A 21,699-nucleotide genomic window follows, 5' to 3' on the forward strand; every position below is an offset into this window, starting at 1 on the left:
TAGTGAAGTCACCAACTTTCCCCTGCTGGAAACAAAATGCTGGGCCAGAAGGATCCAATGAACTCCTTCCTATCTAATGTGTGGGAGTCAGGAATTTCACTCTGACTTGGGTCTCCTTTGAACTCAACTTTCCCCAATCTGGATCTTTTTAAACATGAGAAGACTGTACCATATGAAAAGCCTCTACAGTTTAACTGACACTAGCAGAGGGCAGAGGGAAAAATCCAATAGAGGTAGGCAAGAAATACCAGTACTGGCAAATTCTACCCCCCCCCCCCCCCCCTGTCATCTGATATAGCACCTGCAGTCTCCGAGTGGGAAGAGGATATGGGCAACTAACTGAAGCCAAATTTAGATGACACACATCTATATATGAGACATATATTTGTGTGTGCATGTAAAGCTTAGCTCCTAAAAGAGACTATCTCAGTTGAATATCATGAGCTCATAAATGGCCTCATATTTTGTATGTAGAAGATTGCAAATAATGGGGATGCTCATTATCAGTCTGCATGATTTCGCCCTCTTGTTTTGACCAGACCTGTATATTGAGGCCTCATATTCTGAGGCAACTAGGGAACCACATAAAAGTGGAGTAGAGATGGTCAGTTTGTCTGTTAATAATTCCTCCTTTTCTTCACTCTGCAAACAACAGATGAGGTTGCAAGCAGCTTGAATACCGATTTCATCTTGTCCTCAACCCTATACAGTTAGCCCTCCATATCCACAGATTTTTCATCCATGGATTCAAACATCTGCTGTTTAGACATGTTTTTTTAATGTATAAATTCCAAAAAGCAAACCTTGATCTTGCCATTTTATATAAGGGACATGATTTCACTACACCATGTTATTTAATGGGACTTCAGTATCCATGGATTTTGTTATCCACGGGAAGTGTCCTGGAACCAAACCCCAGCAGATCCCAAGCACCCACTGTATTTTGAGGCCAGCTGTCTTCCTCTTTTTTATTTTTCAAGCATCATTTTATATAACTACAATGTAATTCAATGCCTTGTGTTTGTGACAAAAAAAATATGATTTTTAAACAGTTGAAACAGTGTTCCAGAGAGAAAGATGAGGCAAAGTAATAATGTCCTTCTTACCCACCAGTCAGCACTGCTTCTACCCAAATGCTGCTACAAACTCATATCAGTTTCTTTTGAGCTCAGTCCAGGAAGAAAAGGTTGATCTGACCAAAACTTAGTGAGGGAGCTTCTGTAGCAGCCCTGCTGTTCAAAGTATGTATATTTGTAAGTCTTTCAGGGGCAAAAATGTGGTATATCATCACTGTGGTATTCCTTTCAGAGGATTGCAATAATATAAATACGTAAAAAAAATAGTTCATTCACAGTGCAACAGTCTGCAGCTACTAAAGATGTAGCTTCTAGAAATGACTGTGGAAGTGGACAGATTATAATTGTTGAGAAGCTTCCATAATTATCAGTTTATAAAAAGTGCAAATTATAAAATGTACGTATGTATGTATGTATGCATCTGTTTCATCTGTCCATTCATTCTTCGGTATCACAAGATTCTCTTCCACACCAAACACACCGTGAAAAAATATAATTTTTTTTCAGACTTGCACAAGTTGCAAACAGGGGGGTCTGCTCATTGCTCATAAGAAACCAATAATCAATACAAAAAGAATAAAAGAAAATGAAGAACTAAAGATCTATTTCTAACAATATCATAAAAGGTAATAATCTCCTATGTACAAGACAACCGCTTTCGTTAAAAACTCTACAAACTCATTGTTTTGGGTCCATATAAAAATAACAATGTTTACATATTTGCATGTGTATTCCTTTTTCATGGTGCCATACTCTGTGCTGAATGAAGATCAAAATGCAGCTCAGTCTTTTTTCTCTTCTGCAGGTTTCTCTTCGTCGCCTGATAAGTTACCACTTCCAAATTTCTTCACTTTGGTCTCCACTTTTACAAGTCTCTGCTTGACTTTGGACTGAGCTGCAGTATATTCTGCTAAGAGTCTAGCAAACCTGGTCTGCAGGATGTCCAAAGCGGATTCAAGTTTCTCTATTTTTTCTTCCAAGTCTTTGGGGTCAGCTCCAGCTTTTGCTGCTTCCTCATCAATTAAATTATCTTTCATCAAAATTTGACGTCCTTTTTCTTCCAGAGCTTTTTTGGCCTCAGGGTACTCTGTGAGAGCTTCCATTAGATCATCTTTGGACAAACAAAACAGATCAGAATAACCTATGCTCTTGATGTTGGCTGTCCTCCTATTACCAGATTTGCTGCCTTTGATGTTTAAGATGCTGATTTCTCCAAAGTAACTTCCATCACTTAGGACCACAAACTGTGTCACACCATCATCAGCTACAACCGCCAGTTTCCCTTCTTTAATAATATACATTTCTCTTCCTATATCCCCTTTTTTGCAGATATAGTCTCCAGGACTGAAGACAGTAGGTCTTAGTTTCAATACCAGCTCAATAAGCAGCCCGGCTTCACAATCTTGGAAGATACGGACTTTCCTTAGTGTGTCCAAGTGGACGTTAATGGCAATCTCAGCCTTCAATTTATCAGGAAGGTACTTTAGAACTTCTTTCTCCTCCACTGTTTTCTTATTGGTCCACAGATAATCAAACCATTTAATAACTCTTTCTTCCAAGTCTTTTGTGACTTTTCGGAAATGCAAGTACTGTTTGATAGAATCCACTTTGGCCTGGAACTCTGCCCTGGAGGCATTCATGTTCGAAATCATGGAGCCCACATTACCGACAATGGTAGCAAAGATAAGCACACCCACCAGAAAGTCCATGACCACAAATAGATACTCAATATCTTTCACTGGAGGTGGGGTTTCTCCAATGGTGGTCAATGTTAATGTTGACCAATACAAACTGTAAATATACTTTCTGGCTAGGCGCCCATATTCAGGATGTGTTATATTGGGATAAACCCAAGTATCAGTTCCAAATCCAATTTGTTTTGAAATGGCAAAAAATATACACGCATTCCAGTGGATAATGATCAGAATGTATAAGACAAGGTTTCCAATACGAAACATATTTGGGTAGTTCGTTCTTGTTTCTGTACGGTCAAAGAATTCAAACAATCTGGCAAGCCTCAGCAACCGGTTAAATCTCAACTCAGGATAGTTCAATCCAAATTTTAAATATCCCAAGTCAGTAGGAAGAAGGGAGATTAGATCCAGCTTGAACTGTGTAGTGCTTTGGTAGTTTAGTCTTAGTTTCTTTTCATCACGAACTAGCAATCCTTGTTCAAGGAAACCTTAACAAGTGAGAGAAATGAACAAAAAAAGCAAGAGATGTCTTAAACTGAAATGCCTACATCAGAAAGCTTTTCAGATATCTGTAAATGCAAATGTTGCAGCACTTAGGCTTCATTGCTTCTCTCTCTCTCATATATATATATATATATATCTTTGTCATTCTTGATTGACTCCAGCTTATGGTGACCCTATCCTAGGGTTTGCTTGACAAGTTTTATTCAGAGGAGATTTACCCTTGTCTTCCTTTAAAGCTGAGAGAATGTAAATTGTCCAAGGGCATCAAGTGGGTTTTCATGGCTGAGTGGAGATTAGAACCCTGGTCTCCTCATGTCCTAATCCAACACTCAACACCACACCATGCTGACAATATTAATAAAAAGTAAAGAATAACTGAATAAAAAAGTCAGAGTTCTGAAAAGTTACTTTTTGGATAGTGAGGTACCAGGGGGATGCTGGGAGATGTCACCTAAAAATTAATCATCCAAAAATTTATTCTTCCAAGCTGTGATCTTTTTATCCTCCCAACCTTTTAGACATTCACCTTGAAAAGTTTTTAGTGCTTTGTAAATCCTTGCACTCCTGCTGGCTAATTTTGTTATATTTTATTTTATACTGGAAATACTCATGTATAAGTCTAGAAATTTAGGTTTAAAAATTGACCCTAAAAAACTGAGTCGACTTATCCACGGGTCAATGTGTTTTAACTCATATTATATATATATATATGTGTGTATACACACACACACACACACACACACACGGTGAAAAGCAAGAGTTTAATCTGCCCTGGAAGCATTAACCCTCACTACTCTCTCATCCATCCAGCCTTTAGTATGAGCATGAATAGTTATGCCTGCTGGAATTTTGTAAGTTTTTTGGCATTGTTTTCCTTTGCTTCATCCTTTAGATCCTTTATTACATGCCCCTAAGTCTTACCCTCAACTTATCCATGGGTCATGTCAAAATCCATAATTTTGGTCCTAAAACCTGCCCTCGATGTATATATGAGGTCGACTTATAGTCGAGTATATACAGTAGTTCTTTTTACAGGATGGCTGGGAGATTCTGATAATTGTAGTTTAAAAAGTTAACTTTTCACACTTCTGATACTCCATTATGCTTGATGTGGCTTTAAGCAATATAGTGTGTCTTAGGTCCAGCTGCACACAGCACCATATTTTTGGTCCTCTTTATGCTTTGGCCTGCAGCTCCCATCTAGCACTGACTGTGGGATTTGTAAGCTAAAACATCTAGGGTCCAAAGTTTCTGCACTGCTCCACTATATGATCTCCAAAGTCTACCTCTACCACTCTGGTTCTTCCCTTTTGATCCAGTCTCACCAACTCTATTAATAAAGAGATTCATCACTGCAATTCTATGGTGGAAAAATGCCCAGAAATAAAGAACTCACCTGTCCTAAATCTGACAAATGTATCAATGATGTAGATGACATCAGAAGAGTAATCCAAAACCAGCCAGAGTGTAAGGTTTTCCATTTGGAGTTCATCAAAACAGGCTCTAGAAAGAACAGGAGATTTGATCAAAACTAACTACTGGTCCAGGGACTAAACGCCCTAAAATGCACCAGATCCTATGCTAAGCAGGATTTGTATACAGGATTTGTATATAGAAGACCATCAATGACTACCATCAATGACAGGTGCTGTAGGCTATATTTCAGAGGAAGGAATGGGTAAAACCACCTCTTGAATGTTCCTTGCCTAAGCAAACCCTACAAAATTCATGGGCTTGCCATAGGTCTACAGGCGACTTGAAGGCACATAAACACATGCACAGAACTACTAGTGCAAGGCCATATCCTGGCAGATGTCAGTGAGTGAGCTAACTACTGGTTATGGCTTATGAGTACTTAATATTGCAAGGGGAAGAACTACAAGTTTATACGATGAAGCTGGCCATCTTCCTATGTTTGTCCTCCTGGTGCTGAATGGTAAGAGATAAGAAAAGAGATAAGTTTGTGTGATACAGTCTGAAGAATGCTGCTGTTTAACAAGTCATCTCTTCCTTGCACCAATGGTATGCAGCTCTCCTGAACCCACCAGATGGCGCCCACAGGCCACAGCAGCAAGTATGGAGATTGGCACAGATTTGAGATATTTTCTGAGATGCTTGAGAGAGATCTGGATATACAGATCAAATAGAGGAGAAGTCTAAGCCTAACATCAATCATTGTTTTAAAGGACTTGCTCAAGATGAACAGAGGGACAAAGAGGGAGAGAGATAATGTGTTGGAAAGTGCTTTAGATAGATGTAATAGTTTGATAATCTGGCAGGTTCTTGATAAATCCCATTACCTCCAGCCAACCTGGTCAGCCATGTTGGAGGGAGGGAAGGAGTTTGTTTTTCTTGATAAATTTCTAGTTTTGATTCTGCTTGCGATAACACAAATAAATAAAACTCTACTTTTTCAGAAATGAAGCCATGAAAAGTGAGATTAGGGAGACCACATTCTAACACTGATTATTAGAGCAGTGCTACTCAAAGTGGTGGTCCATGGACCATTGCTAGTCGCAAGCCATCAGCCACCAATCCCTGGAGAGTTTCCAGGAAAGAAGCAAGCAGTTGTGGGCAATGGGCACAAATATGGTTATGGGGAGATCTTCCAGTCCTCCACATTGAGTACCTTAAGAAGCACTGCATTAGATACTTTCTAAGAGCTTTCCCTCACCACAACAAATCTAAGAGTTGTTGCAGAAGACAAAGCAATAAAACATTGGAATCAAAATCAGCAACAACAATATAATTACAACAAGAAAAGCAGATATGAAAGAATTATCCTTACCTGCAAACTAACAAGCACCAGTTATAGAATACTGGTGTTGCAATAATGGTTAACCACCTGTAATACAGGTTGCTGGAGGGATCCATCACAAAGATCTCTTTCTTTTTCCTGAAAATAGGAAACATACAGAAGTGTATGTATACATGAAGTGTCACAGAATCAAAGGTGGCTGATGATTCCCTGTCTGTGGCACAGTTAACTTTGGAGACAGGGAAGAAAAAGCCAGGAGTAAAAGACATACTCCTGGCAAAGTTGCATGATCATGCTGAAGATTTTCAGGCACATCCCACTTATCCAGAACTTAACCCATGAAGATCCAGGAATGCTCCACCAGCAAACCATGCATGGGGAAGTCCCAGGAATAGTTTGTTGCTGGAGCATTCCTGGATCTTCATGGGTTAAATTCTGGATAAGTGCAACGTCGTCTGAAAATCTTCAGCGTAATCGTGCGACTTTGCCGGGAGTATGCCTTTTTCTTCCTCGATTTTCCCCTTCTGATAATCTCTTTTGTGTGCATACTGAACTTTAAAAGAGCAATCCAAGGTACTGAACCCTGTTTCCCCCACATTGCTTCAATGCCTTGGACTGGTCCTTTAAAATTCATACTCAAACCCAGAACTGCTTCACAGCTCCCACAGACACGTGAAGCAGTTACTGCAACTAACTGCACAAACTTTCCATGCTTCATTGGGTTCACCCTTCCAGCAGGACAATGCTATGAATGCAGCTTAATAAGGAATACCTTAGGAACGATACTGACCCATGGAGCTAGGCCAGTACAACACCCACAGGACAATCCTTAAAGTGAAACTGGCATGTTCATCTTACAATCAGTCATCAGCAAAATTGATTGTATTCTTTTATCTAAAGGCATTGAAACATAATTTCATATATATACTTTATAAAATATATAATTTCAACTAAAGTACTCACAGCACCGTGGGACTTAAAATGATAATAGTGTCAAACAGAGGGCCGGCCACGCTGCCTAAACAGATGTGAAAACCTTCTCCCATCAAATGACCAATGAACATTGATCCTATTTCAAGAGGGGCTACATAAAACCAAACCACACCTAAAAGGACCAGTAATTCTGGCTAGTAATGGTCCTTATGATTTGTACGGTGCTTCTCAACCTGCCCCAGTTCCTTTTGTATTTTTACAGTGGCCCCAGCACTATGTCACAAGATGCTTTTTACCCATACACTAGCAAATGAGGGCAGAAGTCACCCAAGGCATGTTCTCAAGCAAGGTTACTACTAGTGAACTAGCTACTATGACAACACATCTATAGCTACACGTTTACTACCCAAGTACCAAGTACACTATATTACCATTGTTTAATAGTTTGTCTTTAGCAGCATAGTGTGCAGTGCACACTTGTGGTATAATCTTTGCAACGTACTTCCTGGCATCAAATTCCACTTTGCCTTTAATGCACTCCATTTCATTGGATGCCTTCTTCACATGATGTTGTGTGGAAACAAATCCTCATGAATGGGCATGCATTTAAGAACCCAAAACTAGGGTTGCAGTTCTAAGGATACTAACCAAGGTGTAAATTCCACTCAACTCAAGAAACATCTTTAAGTAAATGTGATTAGGGTTACATGATTAAAACTGTAATCCAACACACATACAGTTCTAAGTCTCATTGAACTCAGTGGTGTTTATTTCTAAGTAAGCATGCAAAGGTTCATATTGCATAAGGTAGTAATTTGAGATAATATCCATGGGTTTCTATCTGTTCATTGTTGTAGCAAATGTGGCCTTGATATTGGTGGTTTATGCCCTGCTGGGTGTCCTACTGAGCAGGAAGTCTGTTGCAAAGATACAGCCATTTCAGTATACTTACTCTTCTTCCTTCTTTTTATCATCCTTTTTGTCATCTTTTTTCTCCTCTTTCTTTTCCTCCTTTTTATCCTCTTTTTTCTCCTCTTTCTTTTCCTCCTCCTTTTTCTCCTCCTTAACCTCTTTCTTTTCTTCCTTCTTTCTGTACAACACAGTGTAATAAACTTAGCAGAGTTTATGGTTAAATTTTAGCCTAAGTTTTACCAACAGCTATAGGCCAGCCTAAATTTACAAAATGAGTTATACACACAGAACAGTCTACATTGCATATATTTAAAATACTGGTACACTGGGAATGCAGCAACAAAGGGAAAAGAGCTGGCTGGTTTGACAAGAGGCTTGCCGAGTCTTTCGGAACTTGCTAGTGATAAATACAGTACATTTCTTTTTAAATGCACTAATCCAGGTTTGAAAGTATAGACTTGGAAGGAACTTCAAAGACCCTCTAGTTCATCCTTCTGAAGAATGAACTACTACTACTACTGATACTACTAACACTACAGCATCCTATTAGGTAATGGATATTTTTTACTTCTTAAAAATCACTCCTCCAACTTACTTTATTATTATTATTATTATTATGAAATCAGCTCCAGTATTTCCAGGATTAATCCCAGTTGTTGTTCACTCCCAACTGAAGCATTCAGGCATTAGGTTTCCTTCCCAAGCAATCTGTGAAATTCTGCCTTAATAAATTCCATTGAATTCTGTACAATTTATTTGTAAGTAAATCTGCAGATGACTGTGCTGCAGAACTGTCATTTTAGCACCATTTACTGCACTAGATCCGTACTGCACCTGAGAAGGAAGAAGGAGGATCTAGACTAGCAGCACCTTTAGGACTGGTTTATTTTAACACAAACTTTGGGGGATTTCAATCCACTACTTCAGATGCACTGATGGATTTAATATTAAAGCCACACAGATATTAGCATTGTGTATTTGTGAGGATTAGAGCATAATAAGATAGAGAAAGATGTAATTTGTGGCATGGGTCATAAATCTTTGAAGAGTTATGTAAGATGATACAGGTCTGTCAGGCTTTTTATGTTGCAACAGATTAACTCAGCTCTCCCTTTGAAAATCACTGCACTTAGTGGCCCTTCCTTCCCCAGTGATTTATTCTTACTTTTTTAAATTGCTGTTAGCTGCCTTGGGTGCACAGTTGTGAAGAGGAAGACTTAAAAGACCACGGTCCAGGTTTTGCTGTACTATGGATCATGGCCAGCTCAGTTCACTAGGTGGTACTAGTCAGTTGCCTTGGAGGGAGGGTATAGTTTCATGGATTAATTGAGAAAATACTGTTAGACAACACAAACCCTAACTCTCTGCACAGACCCTTAAGAAAACATAGTCAGAGGTGAGGAGCTAAGCCTACTGCAACTTCCCTGCACCCCATCATACAAGCGAACGAAGAAAGCAGGAATTATAGAACAGCTGCTGTTTAATTCCTTCTGAAATAACACCACAAACCATGCAGTGACGTAGCTTAGAATGTAAGTCAATGTGGAAATAAATTACTATTAATTGGATAGTAAATGAACAAACACCCTGAAATATGTGTGTCAGGGATGGGGGAATTCTTTGCAGAATGTTAAAATAGAAGAGATTAAGAGGTAGGTAGGAGCCAGCATGGTTCAGTGGTTTGAGCACTGGACTATGACTCTGGAGACCAGGGTTCAAATCCCCATTCAACCATTGAAACCCACCGAGTACCCTTGGGCAAATCACATACTCTCAGCCTCAGAGAAACCCCATGATAGGTTTAGGATTGCCATAATCTGGAAATGACTTGAAGGCACACAACAACAACATAGAATCATAGAATCTGAAGAGACCACAAGGGCCATCCAGTCCAAGCTTCTGCCATGCAGGAATACAAGAGTGACTGGCAACCTGAATACACACACACACACAGAGGGAGATAGACAGGAAAGTCTATAATGTGGAAATAAAGTTCCTCTCCCTTCCTGCAAGGTTTTCCTGCACTGGCCTACCCAACACAGCCATTTAGAAGTTAGTGGAGAGCAGAGGATGGTGAAGGAACAGCTAGGTATATCCCAATAGCCAGACACATAATGACAAAGGCAACTGCTGGGAACCTCTGGAGCTCCTTCAGATGTCCAGGAGGATGTCCTCATTCTCTATACAACTACTGTAGAAGGACAGAGCCAGATGCCCTGTTGCTCACAAGCAACAGCTGAGTTTCAAGGGAGGGGAGTTTCAGTTCACAAAGGAGGTGATAAATTCATCTCTCCACATTGACTCCTCAAAAAGACACATGTCAGTGTTACATCATCACATATTACTATCAGGATGCCAGCCACAGACCTAAAGAACATAAGGAGTACATTGGTAAACTTCACTGAATGTCACCAGTCTGGGAGAATTTCCACAACATTAGGCAGCTGAATCCAGGATGACTAGGTCTCAATGAAATGAATTATGACCGCATGGTGTGTTCCTCCTCACCCCCAACAACACACACATTCAATAACTGGAGAAAATATTGGATAAATACCAACAATTCCAATTACTGGAGAAATTATCACTAGCAAATCTTTAGGAAGAAAAAAAATTATTGCCTTCTTCAGAGAAATAAATTTCCTTTTGTGAAAACATTTATTTCTTGCGGAAATTTAGTTTGAAAGGATATGAACTAGAAAGCTGTCCTACAATTGCCACATTTTGTGAGGGGAGGGTTAGGATGAGGCAAGGAGAGCTAAAACACAGTTTGCCCATGTTATACTTACTCTTCATTGGTGTTGTTGGAGTAGTTGATGTTAAATCTGGCCAGAGCCCATTGACTACCATGAATTAAAATGAATGAATAAGTAAAGAAAGAAATGAATGAATGAATGAACAAAAGGGCAATGTGAAAAGCAACACAAACAAATATCTCAGCCACTATATTGGCACAGATAATCAACACATCATCACTGACTGAACTGTTAGTCCTCCCCCCAAATGCTGAAAGGATTAAGGAGGTCAACTTTGACCGCAGCACTAAGCTCCTTTGCATAACTATCCAGGGCACCCATTTGCCCTCATTCACGTGCTGCCTACACACGTTTGTGTTCAGGCCTGGTGTCTGAAGCACTTTAGCCTGTTCTCAGGCGTATTAATGCTTGACAGTTGAGGATCTGGCTATTTATAGCCTCCATTTGGCTCTAGCTCCTAAACTTTACTCAAGCTTCTTCCATGATCCTAAACAGCAACACTGGCAAGATTGACAGGACAGTAAGCAGACATATCTCCATTTGCTGCAAGGTCCACAGGAGGCTAGTGGCATGGCTCCAAAGCTGTAAATCCATAATTTTAAAAAGGGGTTGGGAGGGGATATTTTTATTGTTTGGAGGATTTTTAAAATGGTAAGGGATGAGTGCTTTTGATACCCTGTATCTGATGTAACAGAAGAAATGGAGGTTCACAACTCCAAGCTGTGATTCCTTCTGCAGGCCTAAGTTAACACATAAGAAGCCAGAGACTTGCAATACATGAATGTCTGGATCAACCTTACTTAAAAAAAAGTTGTCAAGGCTAGAATAAGAAGACTGTTCAGCTAGTCTATCAAAACCAGAAAATTACTTGCAAACATATCTATTTGCCCATGTGTCCCAGTCGTCCCAAAGATGGGAGAGGCAGTATAGGTGAGAAGTGTTCACCAAGAACCCTCTGCAGAAACTTCCCCTCACCAAAAAAACCAGAAATTGTCAGAAATGTCTTTCAAAAGTAAATTTTCATTCCTAGAGGCTTCCGGAGAAAGCACATTTCCCCTTCTTTGCCAATAAAATCAGGGTGGCAACAGTTTGGAGGGCTATACTTTAGGAAAACCTGCCCCCAGGTTGCTACAAGTCACCATTTCAAGAAAGAAAAGAATGCAAAGATTACTAGCAGAAATTATAAGAATTTTTGAGTATATTTTAATTTTCACTTTTTGCTGACCGTGGAGCAATATATCCCTTCCCCAGTACCTCTCTAGAAGCTTCACTTCCCTGCCCATTCCAGTATGAAGGCTACTGAACCTTATTTTCTGTCTCCTCTCATTCCCCCTTTGACTCTTTACAGCTTGGGTATGGTCACTGAAAGCTATTGGTGCAAACTTACAGCCAGTCAAATACAGCAAGGCAATCAGAACTGGGGAAAGTCTATTTTTTGGAATACATCTTTTTTTTAACTTCCCCCAGTCTGGAGCTGTAACTTTTTCCAATGCACATTCCGTCAAAAATTCAATGGCAACATGCCTGTTTTATCTGTTCAGTCTGGACCAGGAGATCCCTCAGGGTGTGCCTCCCTTCACTGCAGCACTTTATGACTTTCCAAGAAGTCACTTGGTTGCAGTGTCTAGAACAAAGATTCTTTCCCTCATGCTACGTCCTCTTACTTTTTCAACCCATCTGCTTCTTCATAGTTCAGCTGTGGGATGCTGTCTCTGCTTGAAAAATCTTTGAGTTCTGGCCCTCGGATACGTTCAAGAAAAGAATCTGGCCTTTGGTCTTCATGGTGCATCCGCCTCCTTGCCCATGATCTCAGTGATAACACAAACCATGATAATCTGAAAGGAAAGAGAGAGCCAATGGAGTATTTATTGTTTCATAAAGTTGGCACTCAGTATGTATTCCAGAAGTCATGTTACCATAGTCTTATCTGTAACTTTCATGATACATGCAGAACCAACTGAGTGACCAATGTCACTCCTTCCATTTGATCTATCCACCTGAATGCACATACGTCAGCAGGCACCATTTTTACATTTGAAAAGTGGAGGCAAGTTTAGAAAACAGAGGGAATGGTCTATCACTGAACATCTTCTAATCAAAAAGGAAGAATCCAGCAGAAGATGGAAAGGGGGTGCTCTTTGCTGCCCTTAGGGATTCCTCAAAGCCTGTTCCAGAGAGCAGAGAAAATCTTTGGTTTGTGGTAATCTCCAAGGGCTACAAGGAGGAGGGAAAGGAAAAGACATTCTATCACTCCAGCTTCACATTAGATTTAAGCAAGAGCTATTTTATGTCTGACCACATTATCCATGCCTTTTTGAAACTCTCCCATTCACATGATCTTAAATCTCTTACAGGACAACATCAATTCACTGTCTATGTTGATGAGGAATATTTTGCTTTTGTCCAATTGATATTCTTTAGGAAAGAATCATTAATATGGATATGGAAGAGCTGCTTCAGTATTTTGCCAACAGAATCATTAGAGTTTGGGGAAGTTACTTTGTTGAATTATTACAGCACAGAGAATCTCCCAGTCAGTCTACCCATCATCATCATCATCATTTCCATCTCAATTTCACAATCTACAAGATACTATCATTACTATTACTACTACTACTACTACTACTACTACAACTACCACCACTGAAGCCCTGGAAATGACGTGATGCCTGTATTTGCAAACACTCCAAGTATAAACTCCCTCAGATGACTTTTACCCACAACAAACACAGTAATTAGGAGAAAAACTGTTCTGAATAATAATAATAATAATAATAATAATAATAATAATACATTTTATTTATAGATCGCTATTCCGCAATGATCATAGCTGTGTACAGTAAAAAATTGCAATACATTTGAACTGAGTGCTACTCTACCCATCTCGCGGATACAGCAAGCTCTACTATGCTTTGCCTCCTGTATATATCATGGGTCACCACCGCATCAATGGAGAGTTTAGCTATTCTAAATACAAAATATGACCATCTAGTTTAGGTAGAAAGCCAACATACATTTTGCTAAGAACAAGTCCAGTGCCACTGCTATGACCTCTCACTGAACTGAGAAGAATGAGCTTTCATACCTCTTTTGAACTACAGCATGAGGAAACTGGCTGTTCAAATGGCACAAACCAGGGTTAACTAACTCTTAATTTTATTTTGTTTCATTTCTAATAGCTCAATAGCTAATCTCACTTCATAGACAATACTGACTGTCATCATTGTGCAACTCTTGTTTCCAAAAAAGCTATCAACTTCTTGTAAAGGCACTGCCCTGACACCATAAAAATGATGCTTACCTAGCCATTGCTCCACTGCCTGTGAATGAGCTCCTTCGAGATCCAGGCAGTCCACCGGTCTCCATGGAAATGACCGTCTGCAATTCTGAAGATATGTCTTCTTCACACAGTGAGTGGGTCCTTCAAAACAAAATAGTAAAAAAAGATAAAAACTAAGAAGATATGGAGCCTCTTTCTAGGTGTGTTTTCTTTTCTTCAAGCCTCTGCCTATTAGGCAGCTGTGGAAGAACGTGCCTGCCTTGCTCAATCATTGGGGCTACAACTGTCATGAGTGACGTTGCAGAAAACACAGTGTATTAATCATCTTCTGCCTGAGTTCTCCATCTGTGAGTGGTGTCAAGAAAAGGTTTATCAGACAGAATTTGCTGACAGATATATTATCTACATATTTATTAGATTTTTCCACTAGACCCATTCAAGATGGCTGAAGCAGAGCAGAAAAGATGAATGAAATTCAGATGTCCAGCTGGAGTTAGCACTGCAATCACAACATACTTAGCAGATGCTCCAATCCACCCTGGGATGAGTACAAGAAGAAAGCCATTTCCTGCTATGCTAGACTAGCATTTGTGGATGTAATTGCATATAGTATTTTAAATATTCTTCATCTTGTTTTGATCTCACAGTTACACACTGAGATAGACTGCAAGCATTTCCATTTTACAGATGATGAATAAGAGTAAATGACTAACTCTCAAGTCTACAGCTGAATCCATATCCAGTTTCCAGATTTCCCGAACTATGACATATTGTTCCTTGCACCACCAAACCACCTCCTCATCTCTATAGCTTAACCTTTTCCTATCTATCCATTAATCTACCATTCCATCCAACTGAATCCAAAGTGCAAAGCCAGTTTGTACTCAGTTAAGTTATTTAGGAGGGGGGAGGAGAAGACAGGAGAAATCTTGCCTTTTGCCTCAGGCAAAAGCAAAGTGCTGCAGCCTCTACACATGTCAGCTATCCTGTCCTGATTTTTGAGCAAGGAAGCCTGGTTTTGCTTCCTAGTGCATTTTGGGTAGTATCACACTGTGCACAATAAGACTTTAGCCATGTTCACATGGGGAAGCATCTTTTAATTATGAGCTTTTCTCTCAAAGGAAAAGGAGCTTCTTTGGTCCTTTTCTTCCTAGACTTTTTCCCCCTTTCCCTTACCCTTTCCCTTTCCCTGTCCCTTTCCCTGTCCCTTTCCCATCCATGTTGTGGACATTTCGGAGGGGCAAAAAGCAACAACAACAAATTATCTTAAGATGCAGTGGGTTGGATCCAGGATCTGCCTTTTGTGAATGGAAGGGCAGTGCTATCAGATCTAGTAAATTCTAACTGAAGGTGGCTCCAATTGCAGAGAACACACATACACACACTGCACCTCAGTTCACCCAATTCAGCTGTGCCCCCCAGTCCTCTGTGTAGCATTTTTAGAAGACTGGAAGGGTTGCCATGTAGCTTCAGATATACTATATAAGTAAGGTAGTTAGTGCTTTCATAATCGTATCACTATAAAGTCTAAACTTCCTGTAAATCATAAAACTAAAATGGTTTATCCTGTTCATATGAATTTAGCCTGAAGACTACCTGCACAGAGAGATGTTCTGGCCAAACTTCAAAGGAAAATAGCTGAGTTCAGTGCATGTCTGCTGTGCATTTCAAAATTAAAAGCATATATGGGCCAATATCCCTGAATCAGCATTCTCTGGGTTGTGCTCTCCAGCAAATGATATACTGAGACATATTACCTTTGGTATTATAACCATTGCGATAGCAAATAATTGTCCCATCCTCTATTTTCTAGTCTCCTTTTAAAGCCCTCAAAGCTGGCAGCTCTTATGGTAACATACTGCACACTATAACTGCATGCTGTATGGTGCTAAATGGATTCAGCTTCCATTTGAACCAGTATTTCATCTTATGGCAAACTGGGCCTTTGTGGAGGCCACTTTCCAGAAAAGAAATGCTTGTGGATATGTGATTATGAATACAAGTAGAAGGGGGTTGGGTGTGAAGTGTGGGTGTAATGGGAGGGATGTTGCTCTGTGTGTGTATGTTTTGAGACACAGGATATTTACATTGATCAAGGCACATGTGTTTTTTCTACATGCTTAACTCTTTGGCTGTACTTTCCACATTGTGACTTCATTTGCAGTCTGTGGTTTGGTTCTCTTCTTCAAATAATCTGTTGCATGTGTCTGAGATCTTTGTCAGTGATTCACGTCAAATGGAACCTAAAAACGGGCTCACCTCTATGAGTGGAATGCTAGAATCATAGAAGGTAAACATTTCCTAGTCCCTGTATTTAGGATGACTCCTGCAAATATTCTAATGTGTGAGTTTTGCCATGGCTTTGTCTGTTTGCAATTTTCTTCCTCCTTGAAGGAGCTTCTCTGTTTCTGTTTTGACATTTCTGCCATACTGTATTTACTAGTGACAGTTAACAGTAGCCTACATTCCAGATCTGCCATAAGCAATTCTGTCTCTGCTTTTTCCCTGCTCCACCACCAGCCCTTGTGGACAAGCAGAATGGACTACACTGTCTGCCTTATACACTTCGTGAATCACGGGGCAAAGTAGATAAATAACAACAATAATAGTACAGATATGGATAAAATGTTAATGATTCCCTACAGAGTTAGTGTAAAGATTATTTAAATAATTAGGATGTGTTTTCAACTGCTGGAAACACAATATAAAAATCAAATATGATAGATCAACAGTGAAGTTAAATTTCCTTTTCCTAGTCAGGCAGGATTTACGTGACTGAATAACTTTAAAGAAAACTCTAGGATGAAAAGATGTCCAGTCTATGATACATCTATAAATAGTCCCAGGGGGAGTTACCCATATTTGTTTTAGACTGTAATCCTATCAAGCAAACCAGTATGCTGCCCCAAATTCAGTGTTGCATATTTGTGAGTAGATAAGTATGGGATTGTGCTTTGTTGGACTGTAAACTATACTCCCATAGTGTTTATGGGTTCATTTTTGCTATATTTAGAGATACTAAATGTTTCTATAATTGTTATTATTACCTGATAAATCCATTTTCAAGCACATCAGGTTCATTGTCAATAGTTGTCACAGACAGCTTATGGACAGCTGGGCAGGAGTGATAGGTGTCAACTTTCGCCATTTTCCTTTACATATCAGCCACCAAATGGTACCTGGAATACAGGAATAATTTATTGCAAATTCTGCACTGTAAAGAAGAAACCTTCAAATGACCTTTTTTAAAAGCTGAGAGAGAGAGAAAGGAGGAACACCTGTCAAAAGAGTAAGCATGATTTATTATAGTGAAATGACACGAGTTCAGCAGTGCTTGCAACTCAGTCCTTGATATGTACAGGATTGCTTCCTTACTTTGCTTTGTTAACTTTGTTTAAACAGTATTATTGATTATGGTGAAGCTTTGGTCCTTCAGATGTTTATAGACTACAGTTTTCATCTTCCTTTACCATTGGCAATGCTGATTGAAGCTGACGTGAATTGACAGCCAACAATATCTGGAGGGCCTTGGGTTTCTGATACCTAATCTAGAATATTTGAAATCACACACAAAAATCATAATATCTTGCATGGACAGACAAATGTACTGGAGCCTTACATTTGATGATAATGCTTTCAATGGCTTGACACAATCACTCTTGTTATAGAGTGAAATTTGTCTGAAATTTAAAAAAAATCCAAAATCCACAAAAAAGTTATATCTTTATTGGCCAGCAAAAATTGCACAAAACACATCATATAAGCCTTCAACTCTTTGCTGACCTCTTAATCAAGTGAAAGATGTTAAAAAACCATGCAGGGGGCAGAAGAGTGGCAGTGAGAGTGTTGGAGTTACAGGCCTACATTTTGAATAGATGTTGTCTCCGCTGTAGGTCCATTGGAGGAATGTAGGCAGAGGCTACACTTCTCTTGGTCATGTGAGAACTTAAAGAAAGGGCAGAAAAATATGTTTCCTGAAATAGTAATTTGCTAACATAGCAAACCTTTTAAATGGATCACAAATGATCTCATTGGTATTTTTAATGACAGCTAAAATTCTACAGCTCCACTGGCAAACGCCGAGTTAAAACAACATATCAATGGAAAGTGGAATTTCTTCTTTGATAGAACTATTTCTTTGGAAAATAAGGATCACTCTTCCAAATCGTATTGCTGAATTTTATACACTTTTTCATAAAAAAAGAAAATAACAGTAATCTACAAACGTTATCTTCATATAGGAGCATAGACGGTAAGCAGAGTGCCTTTCTTTCCACAGTTATACAGTACTGTTCTCTTTGCAGAAATATATTTGTAAACTTCACTATTGTTAAGATTTATCTCTGAATATATGTGGACAATATATATGGAATAAATACATGCATTTCCTTTAAATAGCATTTTACTGATTTCATTCAGATTAAAAACCATTCCCTGAGAGCCACAAATCAACATTCTCTGAGAGCCACAAATCAAATGAATCCCATTTTGAGAGAAAGGTAGAATATAAATCTCCAAAATAAAATAAAATAAAAGCACTGCATACCAAAGAGCAAAAATCCAAAGTTTTTGCGATCGTATTGCACATTTTGCAAAGAATCCTATGAATATATTTGTGCAAAAATGGGTAGGATTGTACTGCATGGTTGCAAGCTACATCCCATTAATGTTCATGACAAATCTCTTGTTAATTTCAGTAATTCTGCCATCTCAGGCAGTTGCAATGTCAGGGTGAATTCAGTGCAGTTTCCTTCCAAGCATCTATGGAGAGGGCTGAACTGTGAAAGCTAGGTCAACATGCTTGTAAATCCCTGAATATGTTAAATCATATAAGAGTCTGTGTATTGGTCCATCCCATGGCATTACAAAGTTGGTATATTTCCAGCAACCCCACTACTTTGTCATAACCAGCTACTGACATGAGGCTAGTGATGTTCAGCTACATCTGACAGAAATCTTGAGAGTCATTCAGTTGGATCCAGACTAGTCATTCTTTAGTCCCCTGAAATTAACAGGATTAAAACCATGACTACCTTGTCCCACTGATTTCAACCACGACTAAGTAAGCCTGAATCAGCAAATTAGGTCAACTAACGGTTGCAGGGTTGCTGCAGGTTAACAGGTAGCATTGGACACTTTATAGATGTTACACATTTAATGACCCATGCAACAAAATCTGCACACACATCTGTATAAACTGTTTATGCATGCACACACAGAGAGAACTCTCCTTAAAAGTTCATAGAGACTAACAATAACAAAAATATATTTTAAATAAACAAATCATGTAATGTTAGTCAGGTTTGTTGCTGTGTGCCTTCAATTCATTTCCGACTTATGGTAACCCTAAGGCAAGTCTATCACTGGGTTTTCTTGGCAAGATTTGTTCAGAGGAGGTTTGCTGCAGGAACAATATAAAAACAGCCATAGAAAATAATGAAAACTATCCTGCTAATGAAAATCCTGGGGGCACCTTAGCCTTTTCAAACAAACAGACAAGAGAGGCATCTTTTCATGTCTATCCAAAAAAGAGGTTCCATAAATACAGGGTAATTTTTCTTTCTTTTAAAGCAAATTATTTTCAAACATCACTGTCCAAACTTGTACAAAGATGAGGCTAACAGTAAAGCCTGCTGACTAAATGGCAGTCAGGGAAACAACTCCTATATAGAAAGTTTACCATCCAGGTATGGATAGCCATCCAGGTATGGCTGTTCTAGAGCATGCACAGATTTAAACACCTTTTTAACAAGACACCTTGATTTAGGCCCAGATGGAAATTTGCAATGATTACTGGTGGTATCATCCAGGCTGACTAGGCACTGCCACCCAACACCCACACCTCCCAATGTGATTTCTATTATGACATAACTGCTTAACTGTATTTTATTTTTATCCTCTGGATAGCGGGGGGGGGGGGGGTTTGAAATGATCTTAAATTTATAAAATTTAATATCATTGGCCTAAATCCAATTGCTAGTTCCCACTAAAATAGGTCACTGAATCAATGGCAACTTGATAAATCAACATTTCAATAAATCTAATTTAATAGAGATTAGCAATTTGATTTAGGTTTCATTTTTTAATATCTGTGTGGCTCTCTGAGAGCCAGTGTGGTGTACCGGTTTGACCACTAGACTACAACTCTGGAAACTAAGGTTTGAATCCCTGCTCCATTATGGAAATCCACTGAGTAATCTTGGCCAAGTCATACTCTCTCAGCTACAGAGGAAGGCAAAGGCAAACCCTCTCTGAACAAACAATACCCCATGATAGGCTTACTTTAGGGTCACCATAAGTCAGGAATACCTTGCAGGCACACAGCAACAATGATATGGTTCTCTCCAATAAAGAGAAAATCTAGTGCTGTTAATGCACATACTCTAGAGCAGGGCTGACGAATGTGTGACCCTGCAGATGTTGGATTGCAGTTCTTATCTGCCCTAACCAGCAGCACCAATAGTGAAGGCTGATGGAAGTTGCAGCACTGCAACATCTGAAGGACCTCATGTTCCTCGCCCCTGCTCATAAAGTAATTTACCTTGGGGAGGGATGAACACTGTGCAAGGACCTATTCAACAGCTCCTTGTGCAACATACAAAAAAAGTTGTATGAACACATACATCTGAGTTACATGTGTGTATATCACCTAAAGGGTTTTAGCCATTGCTGTTGCTGTTGCTGCCAACAGCTTCTAATTCCATTCACACAGGGTCCCTGCTAACTATTCAGTGTGTGAAAACAAGGGCAATTTAAAATACTGCTACAGTATGCTTAGGAAGGCTGACTTCAAAGGGCTTGAACAGTTTATTAGATGAAATAGTTTATATACGAGGTAGTAACGTAAAACCTTCCTTCCATCTAGGGATGAGTGAAAATTTCCACGTCGTTCATTTTTAAAAATGAGAGCATACCAAAATTTGAAATTTCTTCATGAATAAGATGTAAATCTGAAAGTTGAAGAGTAAAACTGGGACCATGTGTAGACTTATTCAAGTGCCCAAAGCTTTCCATGACCTATCCAGCAACACCATAAAACAGAAAGTGTGCAGCAGTGGTTTCTTATAGTAATAATGATGTCTTATTTTCCCCCTCTGTAACATTACTGGGGGCATTTTCAGATTATTTGGATGAACTTTATAATTTGTTTTTAAATTAAATGGTCAAAAAAAGTAACTAAAATGTAACATTATGTTGTAATTGTTAAGGAAAAGGCAACATGGGATATACAGTGAATGAAATAAAACATGTATGTGAGAGTCAGGGTGACTCAGCAGAAGCAATTAGGAGCCACACAGGTGTAAGAGGTAATGGAATTAATAAGTCCTAAATGCCAAGGACAGAAATGTAAAGTGGATAATTAAACACACCTGAGAATTGTTAAGTGGTCAAGGCTGAGATGATGAAATCATTAATTGTGGGTTGAACCAAGAGAACCAATGAGAGTGGTTATACACGCCCACTGGGTGGAAACAGACAACAGTGGGTGGTATCTTGCATTGACTATAATAATGACTATGAATCCCAATGTGTTTTGTGGGTAGTAGAGTGGGTAGTAGTAGTGGATAGTAGTGAGGAGTATTGGAGTAGTGTTGGATAGTTTTGGAGCTGTATATAGTAGAATAAAGTAGATCTTTTATATAAGACTACTGAGTTGTCTGGTGTCTTGGGTCAAGCTACAAGAGCCAGCTGGATCCTGAAGAAGGGTGAAGACTTCTGTGGAAGCAAGAGTGAGAAGGCTTGGAGAGTGTGTCAGGGTCTTCAGCCTATTCTCTGTAACTCTGCT

The 21,699-nt window shown here is 39.2% G+C and overlaps 1 protein-coding gene across 4 annotated transcripts in view; it reads right to left on the minus strand.

The window, feature by feature from the left end:
- Nucleotides 1-897: 897 nt before the first annotated feature.
- CNGA3 (cyclic nucleotide gated channel subunit alpha 3) overlaps nt 898-21,699 on the minus strand; it is a 25,103-nt gene continuing 4,301 nt past the window's right edge. The window contains exons 2-9 of one of the 4 annotated variants that reach the window (XM_042456154.1): nt 16,961-17,092; nt 13,935-14,054; nt 12,298-12,468; nt 10,667-10,720; nt 7,918-8,055; nt 6,063-6,170; nt 4,671-4,777; nt 898-3,258 (exon numbers count right to left, since the gene is read on the minus strand). In XM_042456154.1, the coding sequence (XP_042312088.1) occupies nt 1,859-3,258; nt 4,671-4,777; nt 6,063-6,170; nt 7,918-8,055; nt 10,667-10,720; nt 12,298-12,468; nt 13,935-14,054; nt 16,961-17,061 (2,199 nt within the window). In that variant the 5' untranslated portion in view covers nt 17,062-17,092 and the 3' untranslated portion in view covers nt 898-1,858. Of the gene's footprint in view, nt 3,259-4,670; nt 4,778-6,062; nt 6,171-7,917; nt 8,056-10,666; nt 10,721-12,297; nt 12,469-13,934; nt 14,055-16,960; nt 18,213-21,699 lie in introns of those variants that run through there. The other 3 variants (XM_042456152.1, XM_042456155.1, XM_042456156.1) reach the window with 3 other exon arrangements.

This window comes from Sceloporus undulatus, chromosome 3, assembly GCF_019175285.1.
Source record: "Sceloporus undulatus isolate JIND9_A2432 ecotype Alabama chromosome 3, SceUnd_v1.1, whole genome shotgun sequence".
Lineage (NCBI taxonomy): Eukaryota > Metazoa > Chordata > Lepidosauria > Squamata > Phrynosomatidae > Sceloporus > Sceloporus undulatus.